Source organism: Cariama cristata, unplaced genomic scaffold (assembly GCF_000690535.1).
Source record: "Cariama cristata isolate BGI_N322 unplaced genomic scaffold, ASM69053v1 scaffold7094, whole genome shotgun sequence".
In the NCBI taxonomy this organism is placed as follows: domain Eukaryota; kingdom Metazoa; phylum Chordata; class Aves; order Cariamiformes; family Cariamidae; genus Cariama; species Cariama cristata.
Genome location: NW_009614634.1, coordinates 37,516 through 57,216, shown reverse-complemented (window position 1 = coordinate 57,216; position 19,701 = coordinate 37,516). Strand labels below are relative to the sequence as shown.

General features: G+C 36.8%; 1 protein-coding gene across 1 annotated transcript in view; it reads left to right on the top strand.

The window, feature by feature from the left end:
- The window catches only part of WDR41 (WD repeat domain 41), a gene marked incomplete at its 5' end in the record, with an annotated part of 20,358 nt that extends 1,793 nt beyond the window's left edge, over window positions 1–18,565 (top strand). Inside the window, 11 exons of the mRNA XM_009699495.1 lie at window positions 3,198–3,246; window positions 5,082–5,213; window positions 5,573–5,635; window positions 6,140–6,251; window positions 7,653–7,715; window positions 8,944–9,045; window positions 10,370–10,554; window positions 13,498–13,619; window positions 14,554–14,642; window positions 16,407–16,540; window positions 18,413–18,565. Coding sequence (XP_009697797.1) covers window positions 3,198–3,246; window positions 5,082–5,213; window positions 5,573–5,635; window positions 6,140–6,251; window positions 7,653–7,715; window positions 8,944–9,045; window positions 10,370–10,554; window positions 13,498–13,619; window positions 14,554–14,642; window positions 16,407–16,540; window positions 18,413–18,565 — 1,204 coding nt within the window. The remainder of the gene's footprint in view (window positions 1–3,197; window positions 3,247–5,081; window positions 5,214–5,572; window positions 5,636–6,139; window positions 6,252–7,652; window positions 7,716–8,943; window positions 9,046–10,369; window positions 10,555–13,497; window positions 13,620–14,553; window positions 14,643–16,406; window positions 16,541–18,412) is intronic.
- Between the last annotated feature and the right edge of the window lie 1,136 nt (window positions 18,566–19,701).

The following is a 19,701-nucleotide window of genomic DNA, read 5'->3' as shown; positions in this document are numbered from 1 at the left end:
CAACTGAAACATCAGTGTGTTATCAACATTATTTTCATACTAAATCCAAAACACAGCACTGTACCAGCTGCTAGGAAGAAAATCAATTCTATCTCAGCCCAAACCAGGACAGCACAGAAGGGGATTTCTAATATCTTCATCAGTACACTACACACAGTTTACATGGGTAAGAGTTTGGTTTATATTCTTACAGTGCACACCAGCTGTTTTGTGAAGGAAGGTTCTCTCCTTCCCCATGTGCATTGATTGGGGCAGTGTTCTCTTCCAAATTTGGAATGCCTGCAGAATCTTATTTTCTAATGATTTTGTGGAGATATTTTTATATATATATTTATTTATAAATGTCACAGAAGACTCCATAGAGAATTTTTGGTTTGTCAGTTTTCATTCTTAATGTCACAAATACATATATCAGAAAAGTTACATGCATTGCCATAAAATTTATTTTTCTACATTATAGTAATCCACCAGAAGATTCATAGAAAAATAGAAGAATTTTGTGGGGTTTTTTGGTCCTTTTTTTTTTCCCCAGACAGGTTATTAAAATAACCTTTCCTCAAGGTACATTTTTCCCAAAACAAATACTCAATTAATATAATTGTTTTTTATAGAAATACCAGAGTATTCTTAGATTGCATGCACTGTTTGATGAAAAGTCTTTTACCATTTTGGTCTTCATTGTATGGTAGCAAGTAAATTGCTGAAGATAAACTAATAATAATCAATGTAAAACTAAAGCCTGGATGGCTGCATTGAAGATAGGTGATAAAATAGCACATGGATAAGGAGTAAGTTATATAGCTGGTTAATATTTTGGAGTTTGAGGAGTTTAATAGAGTAGCTTCAGTGGACAGTAATTCTAAGGTTTTATTTATCAAGAATATGGTAGTTTCTGGATTGTTAAACAGCTGATAGTATTTTTCACTTGATTCTTTTCAGTAAAATTAGTATTGTTACTCAGGTTCTGAAATGTTTTTATTTAATTTCTGCAGCTATTCCATTGTGTGCTTTTTGTCAGCTATTGTAAGCCAAGTTTCACGCTTCAGGTCTTTAGATAATATCATCTTATTGAGAATTTTGCAGAAGGATTTTCTTGTTTTCTCAGTGGCTCAGCTAAAACCAGTGACTGGAAAATTTTCTCAGATTGGTTTTTGAAGATACTAAATAAATCCTGTATAAATGTAACAGAAAGCTGTTCCCCCCCCTCACCCCTTTCTTTTTTTGAACATGAAGTAAGGGTCGTATTGATTGGAAGATCGCTAAAGAACGCTAAGCCTTAGCAAGAGTCTTCCAAAAAATGGACTGAGATAAAATTGCATGTGATAATACCCTAGCATTTGACACATGAAACTAAACAGAGTTCATAACACATTTTAAGAATAGCTTTTTTTGTTGCTCATTTGACCATTCCTTGCTCCTTCAGGAAACAGACAAGGTTATAGATGATGGTGATCATGACTGGGAAGGAATCAGGTGACCCATGAATCTCCACCTCAGTGAACAGAATGTAACTGTAGGATAAGTGACTCTACAATGTATCTTTATATTTAAACAGAAATCCTTGTTAGAAGAGCATGAGGAAAATACACAAAACAGCACTCTATTGAACTTCTGTGTTGATGAATTACGGTCATGCCTTCTTTTAAACACCAGTTTTCTTCCCAGAATTTTGTTCAAGTGTCACATAGCTCCAATATTACTCAAGAAAGTGGAATTTAAAGAGTTATTGCTGAATTCTGACAGTCTTACTATTTTAAGTTCTTGATGTTGTGACAAACCAAGGCAACTAAAGATAAGAAATTAATGTTGTCAGAGGTATGCCTGTTTTTTTTCTCTAATCTTTTTAAAGAAGGGGCTGGGTTGGATATTGAGTCATTTAATGAAAGATAGAAGAAAGTACAGCTTACACTCTTTTTTTTAACTATAATAGAATAAAACAGGAGGATATGTGGAAGGAATAGGGGGGAAAAACCCTATGGCTTTATACCTGAAAACTTACCCTGTTAGCAAGTTTCACAAGCATTGTAAGTGCAAAGAATCTAAAAGAAGGGGTGTGTATATAGTTAATGAAAACATTTACAGCTGGCAACAGAAAAAAAAATTCAGAAGTGCTATAACCTCCCTTCTTCATGATCTTCTTGCACTTAGTGCAAATCTCAGTTAGTTCTCTAAATGTTAACTGTTTAACCTTTAGTGAAGGCTTAAAACAAAAGGATAAAATTAGAAGGTAGGTATATTTGCAAGTAACAGCTGAATTCAATTTTCTGTGGAAGATCTTGCTTCTGTTCTAGGCTTTCTCAGCTTGTACTACAACTTTGCTGGGATGTGTGCTCCAGCTACAGTGTAGCTGTGGTGGTGATAAGGTGCAGATGTAGGCAGATAGTTAGATATCCACTCTAGCCTAGGGAAAAAGATTGAATTTAGGTCAGACTTTGTTAATGTGAGATTAACATGCTAATATGAACCTGTTTTTTTTCCTCGTATGGTATGCCTTCCGGCTGGATTTTTAGCAGAAGTCAAATTTAGCACCTTAAATGCACTCCCTATGGGAGTTCTTTTAAGCCACAATTGAAAGTATCATGATAAATACTGGGCTTCTCTACTCCTGGGCTGAACTCATCTGAGTGATTTGTAACTTGTTAGGTGTCTTGCAGTCAGCTGACTTTGACTAATAGTATTTGGGTTTAGAGTTAGCTGTCGTTTGGTGTGTAAGATCTCATACTTTTAAACAAGAGAGTTGGTTCTGTAATGTCAGGTTCTATTTATAACAGTATATATTGGAATTTTTAAGCCTTGTTCTTATATTAAGTATATAAGTATATTTTAAACAAGAGAGTTGGTTCTGTAATGTCAGGTTCTATTTATAACAGTATATATTGGAATTTTTAAGCCTTGTTCTTATATTAAGTATATAAGTATATTTTAAACAAGAGAGTTGGTTCTGTAATGTCAGGTTCTATTTATAACAGTATATATTGGAATTTTTAAGCCTTGTTCTTATATTAAGTATATGTTGATAAACACCTATATAAATCTACTGACTTCAGTTTATAAACTGTAATTGAGATTTACGAATATATGTTTATTCTTTAAAACCAGTCTGATATATCTTGTAAATATTTTCTTACGTAACTGTTTACTGCTTTTCCATTATCTTATGCTAATTGAAGTTTTCACAACTTTTTTTTTTATTTCAGGTTTGCATCTGCAGGAGATGATGGAATCGTATTTCTATGGGATGCTCGGGTTAGCTTTTTTTTTGGGGGGAGGTAGCTTGTGTGCTCTGAAGAGGGTAGAATTTGGGGAAAGGAGTTAGAAATGTTTAATAGTGAAAAAGAAGAATAAATAAGAATTGCTGCAGAGCTGCTCTTTGAAAATGTAAAAATGGAGGAAGTCTGTCAAATCTTAGTTTACAAAGGAGAGCTAGGAAAGTAAAAGTTATGTGAACCCAAGAGAACAATGAGTCTTAAAAGTTAGAATGTTTTGGGAAGAAAGTGATTTTAGAGAGCTTTGATGAAACGATGTGAGAAGCAGAAGTGTGTATGAACTTGTGACTTTGATTCTTCTTTTAAAAATATGTTCAGTGTTGCAGTAAACAGTGAAATGTTGACTAGTAACTCAACAAATATGTAGCAAGGTCCCAATCCTGCTAAGATTTATATACATACTTAAGTTTTAAGTAAGTTTCAGGGGCTCTATTAGCAGTATCTATTTGTAGTATAAGTAATTATACTAAATGGAGAGCTAACACAAAACTCTGTTGGAAAGACACCAAGTCAGTGGAAGTTAAACATTTCATGCAGTGCAGAAACAAGGCCTTAATTGCCTGCTGTGATAAAAGTCTTCTTGTAACTTTTGAAAACCTTACTAAGGCATCAGTTTTATCACGGAAATAGTGCTCTCTAAGTGTCATACCCACTGTTCTGCTCTTGTGCTCTGTGTCTCCATATCATTGACAAAATTGTAGAGAAGGGATGAGCATTTGACCTGTGTTAAATAGGGCTAGTATACAAGTTAGATTGTTCAAGAGGAAGCCTAAAAGGGAGACATACTGTGGTGGCTAAACTGTGAGTATTGAACCTTCAAATTAAGGACGAAAGATATCTCAGACTAAACCTTTTTAGAAATCTTCTGAGAAATTTGTGACATTTATGATGGTGTAATTTTAAAATATGGAAGGGGGAGCTTGAAACTCCTCTCTTTTGAGTAGTTTCAGTTAGTGCTTTGCAGTTGTTGAAGGCCTTTTCCTTTTCCAAATTACAGAATTATAAATTATTTTTGAATATTCAAAACCATATATGTGCATATATATACTCAGTGTTCTGAGCATTTTATGAATGTAAAACTCATTTAGATATGCAACTTAGAATCTAAGTTCCATTTTCTACTTATGTAGGATTTTCATTGTTTATGTTAAATCTTTTGTAGCTTTAATTTAAAAACTTACAAGTGTAAACAAGTTTACAGTTATAGCTACCCTGTATTTTAATTGGATGTTTAAAATGCTGGTATGCTTCTGCATGTTTATTTGTAGGGCTTTGCCATCTAACTAAACAGAGCAGAAGTAGCTGCAGTTATCTAAACCACCATCTTGAAGCTATAGATAATGTATGTACTAAATAAAGCTGTCAGGGAAGTGGCAGTACTGTGTTTGCCATAAATATAGATCAAATTTTTCTAGTCATTAAAATAAAAAAAATTACTTTTTCAAGAGAGGGTTTGTCAACAAATCTGAATTACTGTAGTATCTGTTAAAAAGGGTGAATGGCAAATATTTGCGTTAAAATGAAATGAGTTTAATACAGAACTTAGGTCTTAAGGGCTTTTAGAGTTTTTTTTTTTACTTTTAGTAATTTTTATTATGTACTACTCCTTTACACTTACACTTAATATGTTATTTAATTCTGGGTAATATCTTGAACAGTATTGAACGTAGTAAGAAGTAAATCCATAAATTACTTTAGAAGGGGAGATTTTAGACTTAGAAATTCTTGCTTTCAAAAGTCATTTGGTACCTATGTCATGCTATAGTAGGAATTTTCCAAATTGTACCCTCAGTTTTCCATGTTTTTATTTTTCAGACAGGAGAAAAACTTTTTGAATTTCATGGACACACACACAAGATTACAGCTATAGCACCATTTTCTTCGCCAGATGCTTCTGAAGAAAAAAAAAGTTTGATTTTAACAGCATCAGCTGATAGAACAGTTATTGTATCCTTAGATCTGGAGAGGATTCAGATTTCTATGGGCTTTTTGTTGGTTTTTCCTTTTAAAGGTAGCATTGAGACAGGCTGCAGATTGTTTAAATTTATTGCCTGATAATATCCGGTAGGTATAATTGGATTACTCTAGGATTTTACTAGTTATTGCTCACAAGTAGATGCAATCCTTGCTACAAAAATGAATCCATAACATGCCTTTTAATATGTAATTTTGGCCAAATATTGAGAATAGAGGTTTAGAAAACAAAACAGAGTCTTGCATACTTATCTCCCAATCTGTCCTTTAGTTACAAACACAGCAGTTATAATGTATAAAAACCTTTCAGTTTCCTTAATGAATAAAGTCAGGTTTGGAACTGCAGTAGTGGCCGACAGGTTCAGAAAGTGTCATGTTTCCATTCTACTGTGAAGGTAAGCTGAGAAAACTGTAGGTATGTCGTCTTGTATACAAGAATGTATTATGTATGGCTCATGGGCGATATGGGCAGGTGTGTTAAAATGAACAGCAGTGTTTGGTTTAAGAACAGGTATATAATGAGTGGCTGAGAAGTGGGCACAGTTCTTAATTTGTTTTTGGAACTCTTAATACTTCAGTTTTCTTTTTGAAAGGATGTAGAATAAAGGTCATTTTAAGGTTTGGTTTTGTTACTGTGTTGGAAAAGGCAACCTACAGTCAAACTAGTTCTTAAATGATAACAGTAGGAAAAAAAAATCACTGAAAAATCAGTTTTTGCGTTGTTGATGGAAAAATGTAACATAGTATGTAATTAAATCTGTATTTCTCAGGCAAGTGACACCTTAATACTGTATTTCATAGTACCTACAGCTTTATCTAGCTAAAGCTTACGATCATTTCACTGAGAAATTCCCTGTAGAACTTTTGCAGGGAACATATATCTGATTTTTGTTCTGCAGTGTTTGACAGTACTTCAAAGACTGGATGTATGGTTGTCTGGAGGGAGTGATCTATGTGTTTGGAACCGAAAATTAGATCTCTTGTGTAAGACCAGTCATCTTACTGATGCAGGTAAAAATGTAAATGACTCATTATAGCTGTTAAAGTGCAAGTAAAATGAATCTCTATAATGATGCAAAACCAACTTGGCAAATCCTCTTTAATTCTAATGGTAACATTATGTATTAGAGCCACTCTCTATTTTTTTAAATGTCAGACTTAATAGTTTCAGAATTAAGACTTCTTTTAATCTCCTGTGCTGTGTGAATTTTAGGATATGTCAAATCTCAGTAACTTTATGTTAGCTTGGGCTACTTGCCTGGACCTCAGATGCTGATTTGTACATGTCTGCTGTAATGGGGACCAGATCCTTTGAGTGGCTTTCTCTGTGAACAAGCAGGAGTTTTATTATTCCTAAGTAAAGTTTTGTAGTAGTACAGCAGTATATATTTTTTTTTATTAAGAATCAGTACTTTTGATGTAGAAAATGCAGGTTTTGATAGAAATACAGTAAATGTAATCAGATCTCAATGTCAATCATATTTTTCTATTAATAAGTTTATAATCTGTCTATGAAGAAAATTGTTGCATATTATTGCCATACTTTGCAAAGATAACTATGAAGCTGTGAATCAAATTCGAAGTTCGAACTGGTATTTTCCTTATTTTTGTCATAGAACGGAGTAGTGGTAGGCAAAAACTTCTGAATCTTTGGGGATATTAATACTGCTCTTAATTCAGTACGAGTTATTGTGCCAAATACCAGCTGAAAGTGGTGCTGCAGTACTTAAAGTGCGGTGCTATTGAAACTTTTGTAAAAAGGGTCAATGGGATGTGCAGCATTGGCCCCCTCTTCCCTCCTAATCTCTTTCTTCCTTTATGGGGAAGGAGAGAGGTTGCTTATTCCTTGGGGAATTTTCCTTTAATGGTGTGGCAGCACAGACTGAGGGAATTCTGTGTAGGATGAAGGCAGAGTAACAGCAAGCCGGACATTTTATCTTGTGCCCTCTTCTCCTTCAGCTGGCTCTGCATAATATTTAGTATGATGCATACTGTGATAGCAACAGTATCTAACTTTGGTCCTGCATATGTTCAGAGTCTTAATAATTACCACAGTGTCCTTAGTATTGTCCAGCATTAGGACATAAACATCTTAACTGTATTTAAAATAAAAAGATTATTGGTTCTTAGCTTCACCTTTTGATGTTCAGAATTCTGCTGGAATCAGGACCAAAACTTCTGACTCTACCTCCATCTGAGGTAATCTGTTCACTTCCAATGCCACTTAATTTTCACTTAATATTCACTTAAATGCCACTTAATATTTCAGGCAATATGCTTTTATTTTGATAATAACTTGTAAGTGGAAGGAAGACTATGAAGAACTTTATTAATAAAGGAATTAACAGTTGCTCTCTTTTCTTATGGCCAAGAAATATCCTTTTATCCCTTATCTCCTGTATTTTTTCAAAGGTGTCAGTGCATTGGTTGAATTGCCTAAAAATTGTGTTGCGGCAGCTGTTGGCAAAGAGCTAAGTGAGTATGTTGCATTTCTGTTAAACGTTCATGTTCCTCTATAACAGTGCTTATCAGAGACACGTGTAAAGAGCATGCTGCTGGGATTGTGTGGGAAAAGTAAATGGTATTAGGATGTGATTAACAACCTTCTTCCTTTTTCACTTATTTGACACAGGCAGACAATAGTAATCTTATTCAGGAATTTTGTTGACATCTGCGTGACAAAACTTTTTATATTCTTTATTATTGTTACTACTGTTATTGCCATCTGTCCAGATCTGATTGTGATGATCTACATGTGTCCTTCTGGAGAGGGTCTGGAACTCATTACCTGAGCTGTCGGATACTAGGCTTCTCTAGAGCCTCTTTATCCCAAGATCAGGAGTATGACATATTGCCAATCTCATTATATTGTCTCATTACAGCTTTGAATAGTATGATGGTTTCTGTTACTAACTTGGACACAGGGTTTTCTGTGTATGCAAACTGTAAATCATTGGCTAGCTGTCGGTGGAGAGTCTTTTAAATAAGCGTGTTCTATAAAATTACTGAAATTTCAAAATATGGAAAAAAATCTAGGAGAAAAAGTATAGCACTGAATCAGCAAAACAACAGACTTTGCTCAATGTAATTAAACACTTAGCTGAATGCTAGCAATTTGATATTCTGATCAAAGAATCAAGAGCAAAGTAAAAATAGTCGTCTTGTGTTTAGACATTGGTGTACAGTGTAATCTTCTGTCTAAACTTCCCACAGTTTTTGTAGCGTCCTTGAGATATCATAAAGGAAATTCCAAGACTGGTTAAAATAAAGTCTTAATTCCTGGCAATCTTGATTGCGTTACTAGAGAATATTGCATCCTTTTGAATAATAATTTTCAGTCAGATGAGCCCTAAAGAGACATGTTTCACTTTTAGTTTACTTATCCATAAAGATGTCTGATACTTTTCGCTTCTGCTTTCTGCAACTTCTGATGTTGAGCAATGATCTGAATTTCAGTTACTAGGCTAAAATATTTTATCCTATAGTTGCTGCAGCAAGAGGTCTTAATAACACTGAAATGATTTATTCCCATTTTCTTTGTGTTATGAATGGCCATAAGTGGCTTTGCATGTCTTGTACTGTCTCCCTTATAATATGTTTTAGTCTGTGTCTTTCTGAAAATGATGTGTTTTATTTAAGCATAGCTACATTTTATTCTGAATGATAAAGCTTATTTAGACAATTTCTCTCTCCATCTTTGAAGTAATTTTTAGGTTGATTCATGAATCTGAAGGTTGGAATGTCCTTGAAGTAAAACGCCTTGTTGACCATCAGGATAACATTTTGTCATTAGTCAGTGTCAATGGTAAGAGTTGTTTTATGATGTTACTAGTTTTGTTAGTTACCAGTGAGATATTTCAACTATGAAGTGTTTATTGGGACAAAACTTTTAACTGGAGTGAAACTTCATAACTAGTAGAGCTACCTCCCTGTGTAGCCACAAGGGTAGTGAAATGTGAAAATATAATGGCTTGATCTATGGATGAACAGTAAAATGAAACCAGGGAGGTTACAACATAGAAAAGACACAAAAGACGCAATGTCATTGATGGGAATGGAACTCTGGGTCGTCTTCCTCTTGGGAAAGTTTAAAATGTGCTTTTATCTTGGTCTTTCTGATTCTTAAAATGGAATATACAATGGCAAGTCCTTTGCAGCTGTAGTCCCAAGGTAACTGAAAGTTCTGGGTGTGCGGATGTGGGCCTGCATATAGATCTGTTATTTAGAGGGTCTGGAAGATGATGCAACCTCTGCTGCTCGTTAGGGCAATACTGAGCTATTACCTGAAATTCTGTCTACTGTGCTACAGGTATCAACCCCTTCTACTTTGTTATTCCCTGTCTTTTTTTTATGGAGCACTGCCAGAGCCCAGGAGAAGTTACTCCTGGTGTGATAGAGGGTATATATTTGTCATTGGGCTTATTTGTGTCAGCCTGGTTGGCACAAAGGGGCTGTGGAACAGAGGTACCAAAAAGCTGGAAAGAATAAAACTTGGATTCTATGGTAGTTGTTTTTGAGGTTTCATGTTGCCATTATTTTCTCCTTTCCGATTATGAAGGGGAAGCAATATTTGGCTTAAAAAGACAATATGCTACCTGTGTTAAGTATTGTTAAAGCACTTCCTTTCCATGTGTGATTAACAAATTCATAAGCAGCTACTTCAATCTTGCCAGTAACTCTGCCATTTAATTTGTGATCACTATTTTTATTTATGGCAAAGACATACTTTCCTGTGTCTGAGGGGTGCTGATACACCACAAGGTGTCCAAGGGATACAAGGGTTTTGTATGTAGACAACAAATGAACTTCAAATACTTGTGCATGCTTCTGGTGATGTTCCTTGCCTTTGCTATACAGTACTGTGCACTGTGGCTGGTGACTGTTCTCCGTCCTAGTTTTAGTTTTACAAAAGAGAGCTCATCTCCTTTTGCTCATCTGAGCTATGCTAGGTAGTCAAATGAGCATTTAGTCAAAGGGAGAAGTTTTTGTCCAGTCAGTTACGTACTGCACATTCTACATAGCTTCACTTGAAAATGGGCTCTCTTAACTTTCTAGGGTTGTAACTTTGTGTGAAATGGAATTTTTTTAATATCATGTGACTTCTCTGTGTGTGGTTTTTTCCCCTCTAGACTTGACTTTTGTGTCAGGCTCTCATGTGGGTGAGTTAATATTTTGGGATGCACTTGACTGGACAAAGCAGGCATCGGAGTGCAACTTCTGGGACTCCTCTGTCCATCCAGATGTACAGCCAGAAATAAAGTTATCCCAAAGCCCAAATGAAACTTCAATTCAACACTTAACAGCTGATGAGGAGGTAAAATGCTTTAAACAGACTAAACTACTTCAAGTCATCTAGCATGACCTTACCACAGAAGGCCAAGTGCTTTGTGTTTTCAGTTTGCTTGTTTTAATATGAGAGGCTTCTTTAAAATGTACACAACTATTTTTACACAGTCAACAGTTTGTATATAAAATTTTGGTCACTGAGCTAACTGAAGGTTATAATATGTTGATGGTATGGGAACTAACTTAATGAACTGTCATAACAGTATTTCTTTTTAACTGACAAAGATTCATTAATTGTTTACAGTACCACTAGAGAAAAGTAAACAGAAGGTGTGTGTGTTGATGGCATACATCTTTCATATTCCATGGTTCTGGAAATGCAGTTTCCACAATAATGCACCTTTTGAACAGTTATAGCTGAGGGTACTATGAAGTGAATTAAAGAACAGGCATATGTCTATGCTTAGTAATAACTAAATAAATATTGCTGCTTCTATTCAGAGGGGCTATACTCAATTGTAAAGAGCACAAATATGGGTCAAAAATGCAGTCTACTGTAATCATGCTTTGAAGATAATCCAGGAGTTCTTGGTCGGAATACTCAGGCAGACCCAGTTATTGTTCAGGAAACGCAAGAAGTCCTCAGGTTGTTATTTACTTTTGTGAAATGTTACTGACTGATAGTGGCAAAAGAAAAGATGTTTCATAGTTGGGATACAGTGGGATTCTGTTTTGGGGCCTGTAGGTCCGTTGCTGGGGAATGATTAAGAAAGCGATTCCTGGAAGTGGATTCAGGGATACGAGCTGTAATAAAATAAAAGCTGTGGAAGAGCCTGAATGTAGGCTGAGGGCCAAGTAGTTGCCAGATACATTTGTCTTCTTTGTGAACTGGAGAGAGAAACATTGGGGAGTATGGAGGGAAAGTTTAAGAGATATAATTGTCTCTAAAGGTGATATTTCCAGTGGTTTTGTTGTGGGTGCTTAGTTCTAGAGGGAGGAAAAAGCCAGTCCTGTTCAGGAGAAGTTCTATAATTTGGCTTCAAAACATTTTGATTCCCTCTTGACAGCTACACAAAATGTGTTTTAAGGGAGAGGAGAAGAATTTTGGGAAGTTCAGAAGTAGTTAAAACATTGAACGTGGAATCTGAGGCTGCTGAGGACTTTCTTTCATTTATGAAACTGAACTAAACAAATTGCTGCAGAATTTTATTTGTTGTGAGACTTTTGAATGGTGAGAAGAAATGGTGGTTCTAGCATTATGTCCTGAAATAGAAGGTGCTTTTAGAGTAGAGCTGTCTGTATTGTAAAGTTCCTACTTAGAAAGTGGTGAGGCAGTGTATTCCTATAATTACTTCATTACCTGCTATTTAAAAGCAGAACACTGTTCTTTATGTTTAAAAAAAATATAAAAATTAGTGTTTTCTGTGTTAGGAGCTTTGTCAGTAGGCTTGGTAGTTAGGCAGCTGGAAAAGATGCACTTCTCTAGTTTGATACTGAGCTTGTAGGCAAAACATCATTCAGAAACAAATGGATGGTAAAGGTTCAGCAATACTAGGATACAGTGCTAAGGACTGCATCTGTTATCCTGATGTGTGTGTGTGTGTTTAACTTGCCTGTTAAGATCAGTGTACAATTTATGCTTCATCTTCTGTTATTTTCTTGGGATTTGAGATGACCAGGGTTTTGTCGGGGCTTGTGTCAAAAAAAAAAAAGTGATCTGTGAAGAACATCTTTTGCAAAGCTGTAAGACTATATGAAACTCAAGAGCCTGTCTCAAGGTGGAAGACTATAAGGGAGAAAAGGCTGAGACATAGGAGTGAGAGTGGTGTGGAAGGCCATTGAGTTGAGCCTCACATGAAACTAGGAAAATGGGCTCAGTGTTTTTTCCTTGATTTGGTAGAGTGCTATGAGAAATCTGAGCTTAGTTTGAGCTATTGGAGCTTCCACCACAGATGTGCATAAGGGGAAAAAAAAAAACAAGCCAACAAAACCAAACCCAACAAAACCCAGCAAAAACCTGGGCAAAGAATTTTGAACAGTGTCAAAACACTGTTGAATATATATAGGGAATCTTAGTCAGAGACACTGGATTACCAGTTTTACAAAATGTTGACAAGTGTGTAGTGTGAACTGCTTATAAGACATTAATGTTTGGGCTGTGTAGATGGAAGCAGGCTGTTCAGGGAAAAGATCCAGCCTACCATTACCTAAACAAGGTATGTACTGAAAGGAAGCATTCTGCACTCCTCTATTTGGTACCAAATATTTATCATGTGTACATACACATGATTGTACATTAGTCCTCTCTAAAATCATTACAAGTCATGAGAGGGTCCAGGTCCAATGATCTGTAAACTGTATGTGGCTTCTTAGGGCCGTGATGATTGTAAGATGGAATCCCTGCACTTTTCTGAAGAACTTTGAATGCAAAATGGTTCCAGATCTTTGCAGTATTCTGTCATACACTTCTGTGAGAGAGTTCCTTTTCTACACTAAGTAGAACCCAAATGCTTGAGCAAGACCTCTCTGTCCAGGTTCAGTTAAAATTAAAAAAAAAATGGCAAAAATGCAGAACAGCTTTCTGTATTCTCAGTCTTTGTTGATAAAACAAGTCTTTGTCAAAACACAGAGCATTATTTTAGTGTAAGAATATAAATGTTTAATTGCAGAAATGCGTTGATTTGTTAGTATCCTTGGTTTCTGCTTAGACTGTAAGGTACAAGATGAAAATACAGAAGTGAAATAACTGCTTAGAGTATAGGAGGATATCTCTTATTTCCTCCAAAAAAATCCATATTTTTTCTATAATTTGCTGATTCTGTATGTTTGGGATAAAGCAGTAACACAAGGACAGAAACAAGCTAGATAATGTGGGCTAGATGATGTCATACTACTGCTGGAAATCCATTACATGCAGGGTGGTCTTTCAGTATCTGTTTCTGTAAGTTGTTCCATTGAATTTTCTTTCCAGTGTGTGTTTGCAGCTGTTGGGAAAGGCATATACGTATATAATCTTCAAATGAAGCGTGTGATTGCCTGCCAGAGAACTGCTCATGAATCCTCTGTACTGCACATTGAGAAGATTCCAAACAGGTACGAGTCACGGTACACTTTGTTAGTGCAGTAAAGAAATGCAAAACTTGGAAGGGTAGCTAGAGACAGTCTGCAAAGCTACGTCTAATTTTAGGGCAAGGACTTGATCTTTAGTATGATCTTTAGTATGATCTGCTTTCATTAGATAGAGCTTGTAGATCTGATTTTTGAAAATGCATCATTGCAATTCAGTGTGGAAAAACTATAATCCAGTACGCTTGATGTACAGGCTGAGAGTAAAGTACCTTGGCTGTTTTCAAAATCAGACTTGATAAAGCACTCTTGTCTATATTGTGAAAATACAGCTTAATGGCATTTTACTTCTATAAAGCAAAGGCCTATGGCACATTCAGTAAATATTTTTCACTAAATATTTTGTAACAGTTGAAATGTTTTAACAAAAAATAGTAACTTCCAGCCTTTGTTCATTAGTGCTGAATTTCTAGCTGGAACTTATTTTGACAGCTGAGTTGGACAATTTGCTACATATATAGAATCTAATAGTTGTGTTGTTAGATCTATTTATACACTTGTTCAATGGAGCAAAAGTCTGTCAGAAGATGAAAATTAGGACCTTGATCTTGTAAATGTATGTGCTGTTCTAAAGATGTAATGAAAAGGAGTATCTTTCCTTTTGTTATTTTTCCATTAAAAAAAAAATTTGCTTAATGAAAGTAAGCTTATAGAAGCTAGTTAGTGGAACTGTGTTTGCAGAGTCTAGGCTTGTTGGTTTTTGTTTTAGAGTTGTATGCTTTTAAAATGGGATTGAAAATGTGTATTTTTTTTTTGGTATGGAACATCTGGATGTCCTGCTACATTTGAGAGTTCTAGCAAACTTGTTTAGAACCTGAGACCTTTACTATTTCTTTTATAGAAACATCATAAGGTGACTTGCACAGATAAGCAACTCTAGCAAGGATACTTATTTTTACAGGCAGCTGATCTCCTGTTCGGAAGATGGCAGTGTGCGCATTTGGGAGCTCCGAGAAAAGCAGCAGCTGCCAGCTGAACCAGTTCCAACAGGTTTGCTGTAGTAGGGTCATGAAAAGAACATTTTAAAAGGATAACAGGAAACACAATATTCACCGTATAGGAATAGGGAGGCTTACAGGCTTTATAAGAAGAGATAGTCTTGTGTTCAACCATCTGATAACTGGTGTGGGAGGGAAAGTGAAGAAGGCATGGGTGTACAAACCCTCCAAGATCTAATATGAAGTTAGAAGGTCCAGCTAAAGCTGTTCTGTGCCCTAAAGCTTATTTAGAGTTTACAGTGGTTTAACAAAAATTATGACCATTCCTGACAAACCTCCACTTCTCCTTGTACTGAATAGTGCTGGATCCTCTACCATGCAAGAGTAAATAGTTGCAGGACCTTGTGAAGAACTCTGAGAGAAGCTTGCAGATCAGCAGCTGGCACAAAACAAAAGTTTTCCACATCTCCTCTGTGAACTTGGAATGGCGTTGGGGCACACTTTGAGGATGTATCCAGCCTCATTTACATACTACCTCTGGGCATTGCAGTCCTCAAGGCTAGTTGCTAGTGTTTTAGGAAACATTTTCCCTAGGTACAGACATTGCCTGTGTAGTGCTTGCTGCTCTTTGACCAGGCCAGCAGCTTCCCTGGGCACTGGTAGTGGTGGTCTGGACAATATAATTAGTATCATGGACTGGGAACAGTAATGAGCTGTTACTGTCTCTTGTAGGAAATTTTTTTATTTGAACTGTGAATAATTTTCTTGATGTGTCTTGTCTACCTGACTGCTCATCTGTTCGTGGTAATTTTTACAAATAACTTTGCTGCCTGGGTTGATTTAGAAAAACTTTTTCAGTAATGTTCTGTCTTCAGTATTGCTGGTGACAGCTGACCTACACAGTTCTGCTTCTTACTGTGACAAGTGGTACTTGGTTTCATATTGGAAATTTATAACTTCTGTGTTTGGAGACATTTGAAAGAAACCATATGCAATAGTGATATAGTTGGACTGCTTGTGATTTGCTTTATTTTTATTTTAAGGAATCCCCTGAGTAGTAGTTCATCTCTCCGGTCATCTCCTTTGCACCAGGGCCATGGTCTAGCATGCTTCTTGTTTTGTGTGTTGATGGGGCTGAGGGAGGGGTCAGGAAGAAAGTCTGAACTGCATTGTGTACAGAACTCAACTTTCTTACTTCTGTCAGTATTATTACACAGTTCTGGAGGCTGTGGCGCAGATGTGTATTTTCTTGCTATCTAAATGGAACATGTGGAGTTCTATCGTTACACTCCAGTTTGGCTGATAGTTTTAAATCTGAAGGAGAAAGGCAGTGGGCAGTTTAAAAACGGGCAATTCAGCATCAGAAACTTGCTTGTTACCTGTATGCCTTAGTGCAGGTAATGCAGGGGAAAGACTGGTACCTCGTTGCTCTCCTCTGCATACGTAACAGTTCAGGAGGACAGAGCAAAGGTAAGCATCACTATCCTGCATCTACCTTTGCTGTTCAGTTAGTTCATTTAGGCAGTCTTCGATTTCTTGCTGTATCTGTATTATTGTCTCATCCAGGTGAGTAATTCAGCATGTCTGCTAAATTATGTCTACTAAGGACAAAAAAAGTAGCAGTGTTTCCTTCTCCCTCAGGATGAATAACCCAGATGTAGAAATGCTGTGCAGTACAATGCTTCTGTCATTTTTGCCATGCAGACTGTCCTACTTTCCGATTTTAAGTGACTCCTGTTGTTCTCTCCGTAACTAGAGGAAATTAGGAAATTGTATTTGTGATTTTTTGCCAAAATGAAAGATTTTTTTTTTCCAGGGTTTTTCAACATGTGGGGATTTGGAAGGGCAAACAAGCAGGCAAACCAAGCTGCTAAGAAGATGCAGGAGAATATGCCTATGTATTTCTTGGAGCTGGTTGGTGATTTGATTGGTCATTCATCAGCTGTGCAGGTACGTCAGCTTTAGTAAGAGCAAGAAAAAGTCAATTTCACTTACTAATGTAACTTTGACAGTGTTTCTTAAACAGCTGTAGCTTTCAACTGTCTGGCTCTGGAGGCTTGGAACACATTGTTTGTGTGGTATGTTTAGTGCAGTGTGAAAACGGTAATACATAAGGACTTAAAGTTCTAATGAGAATTCAAACACTCACTGATGCCTGAGGATTGTGTGTGCAGATATATACATACATGCTACAGATAATCTGGTGGGGTATTGGGTTTCTTCATAGACTGCAAACAATACAGCTGGGGACTGCATGTTTGTTCCAGATTTCATCTTAAGTTTGCAATGTAACAAAGGCTTATATAGAACAAAACCAATTTGGGAATTTCTTAGCCCTCTGCTGTGAGCCTTAAGGAGGTCTTTTAATTTTAGATCAGGTATCGTTCTGAGCTTCTGTCAGCCTAATAGAATGTTTTTGTTTCAAGTGGCATTTTCCCTCCACACCTTTTCATGTTTGATAAACCTATTGGAGTAATAAATCACTTTCTAACAGTGGACTTTTATGCACATTCTTGGCAGGAGCAGTGAGAAGGGCAGGTAGAGAGGAGTGGTGTGGTTCTGGAGTAGTTTTGCTCACAAGTATTCATGAGACTGACTGGATTTCAGAACTGCTACTGCCAAGAGCCGAAAGCTTTTCACTAATAGCTAAGATGAACCTTTCTGCTACAGGGATTTCTGCAAGGCTTTCTGCCCCTCTCTACCATCTTTCTGAAAAACTGTTGAAAGAGGCCCTATTATCAGTATGGAAAGTTCCTATCTAAGGAGGAGGACATAGTGTGTAATTCAGCAAGAGGCACAGTAAAAGAGGAGAGGCACATGTTGGGTCTTTGCTGGGATGCTGGAGAGCCAAGGAGTAACTGAAATGATGGCGGATGTGATTTCCTGCAATGTTCTATATATGAAAAGTTCCATTTTTAAACTCTGAGCAGACTGGAGCAGTTGAGGCTGGAAATGTTGAGTAGTGATGAAATGTGATGGTCAAAGATGTGGGCTTGGCCAGAGTATTTCTACTGGAACCACGTAGCTAGTAATCTAGTAATTGGCTGTTCCCAGAGGAGGCAGGCTGTAGCATAGTCCTTGGCCTGAATGCTTCCCCTGGGCAGATTCCTTCAGCAAGCTGAAGAGTCAGAACATGGCAGGCATGCTGTAGTGGCATCACGTGACCTGGTTCCACAGGCTGTTGTGTTGAATTGCAATTAGTGGCTAATTTTAGGCAGCCTTGTGGAGGTCTCTGAAGTCAGGGATGACTATATGACTTTTCATCTCCATTGGTCTTGCAAAATCACTCCACTGCTGCTGTACTTTTCTGCTGTGTCCCAGTTCTTGCTGGTTTGGCTTCCTCTGTGTGACTAGGCACATGCTGATGTCTGTCACAGTTTAGTCTTTGATCCTTCCAGGCCTGGTGATGGTAGCCTGTGGGGTTGTGTGGGAAGGGGACAGTGTACCCAAGTGAGCAGAACAGTGGCTTCTGTTCCTAAGAAACCAGAAGATCAGAGTTGACACAAGTCACTCACTCTTCTACTGCTGACTTGGAACAAGTTTCTTCAGTGTTCTGTACCTTAGCTTTCCTATATGTAATGCTATACTGCTTTTTCTAAACTGAGATTTTTCAGTGTGAAGTGCTCTTTAAGTGTTGTTTTCATGTAGGGATTTTATGACTTCTCAAACATATAGAAAGTATACATTATAATTTTGCATACCTATGTTCAAGCAGAACCATTTCAGATGCATGAATTTGCTTAGTCTAGCTGTACACTGAATATTTAAGCAAGCTGACAATCTCACGTGAGCATCATGGTAATAGTAATTGTTTCATTGCAGATGTTCCTGTACTTTGGTGAACTGGGACTGGCTACATGCTCTGCTGACCACCTCATTATTTTGTGGAAGGATGGTGAACGAGAATCTAGACTCCGCAGTTTAACACTATTTCAAAAATTGGCGCAAAATAGTGATTTGCAGCTCGAATTGTGAACTGCTGGAACACAGCCTACATATGTATAAACTGGATGTGTGTTAAATGTGAGTGTAAAGGGAAGTCTGAGCTACTGGGAATGTGACTACCAGTAAGATTTACACTTAATGTCATGTATTATATTGGGATTTTTATTAGTTGCTACTACTCTTCTCAAAGGAGAATTTAGCATGTGGAAACTTATTTGGCTTACTCTGTCAGCAGAAATGATGTTCTCTTGAAACACTGAAGTTAATGATGACTCATTATATAGTTTCTAATATTATTCCCAATGTTTAAAAATACCATGGGTGGATGTCAAAATTAAGATTAGATGGATCATAACTAAAGCAGCTGGGGGCATTCCACAGTGCTATCTGCAGAGAGGAGGCACAGAAAAAAAAATCTGTGGCTTCCTGCTTTATGTAACTTATTTCTTGAAGCTAAACTTCAGTCACTGATGGCTCAGATTTCTGTATCTACAAAAAACCCTAAAAGAAACAGTTCTCAAATAGAATTTTTGTATTTGAATTTACTATCCTGCACTAAAGGTAAGAGCAAGAAAGAAAAGTAGGTTTGTCAGGTTTTAATTTTTTGCAAAGCAAGGTATGTAGATACTCGTCGCCTGCAGTAGCTGCAGTTTTACTGTGGGTTAACCAACACTACTGGAGTTTATATAGCACCATTACCATGTCTAGCATGAAGTGTGATTGGCTTAGCTTAGTCTTTCCATAGTGCATTCATCAAATTAATTTGTATCTAATAAAAAGCAATGGCCTTACTGTGGATTTTCGGGATGTAAAATACTTTCTTAAGCAGTAGCAGTTGATGTGTTCAATACTTGCAAAACACTTCTGCAGGATGAATACTAAATTCTCAGCTGAAGTTTGACTACAGAGAAACCTGTACCAGGTTTGTAAGGATAAATACTATTTTAGAGTTTAAAAAGTCTCTAAGTACACAATGCCTTTTTCAAGTCTGAGATAGCAGCAGTAAACTGCAAGCTAAACAGGAGTAGCAAAAAACCCCCAACAAAAATGCAAAAGCAAAAAAAAAAAAAGCAAAGTTGAACTCGGAACTGATAGAAAGAAAGTGGGAGGGAGGATGAGAAGAGCTAGAGAAGGGGGGAGTTTGGGAAGAGGGTGCTGCTGTCCTC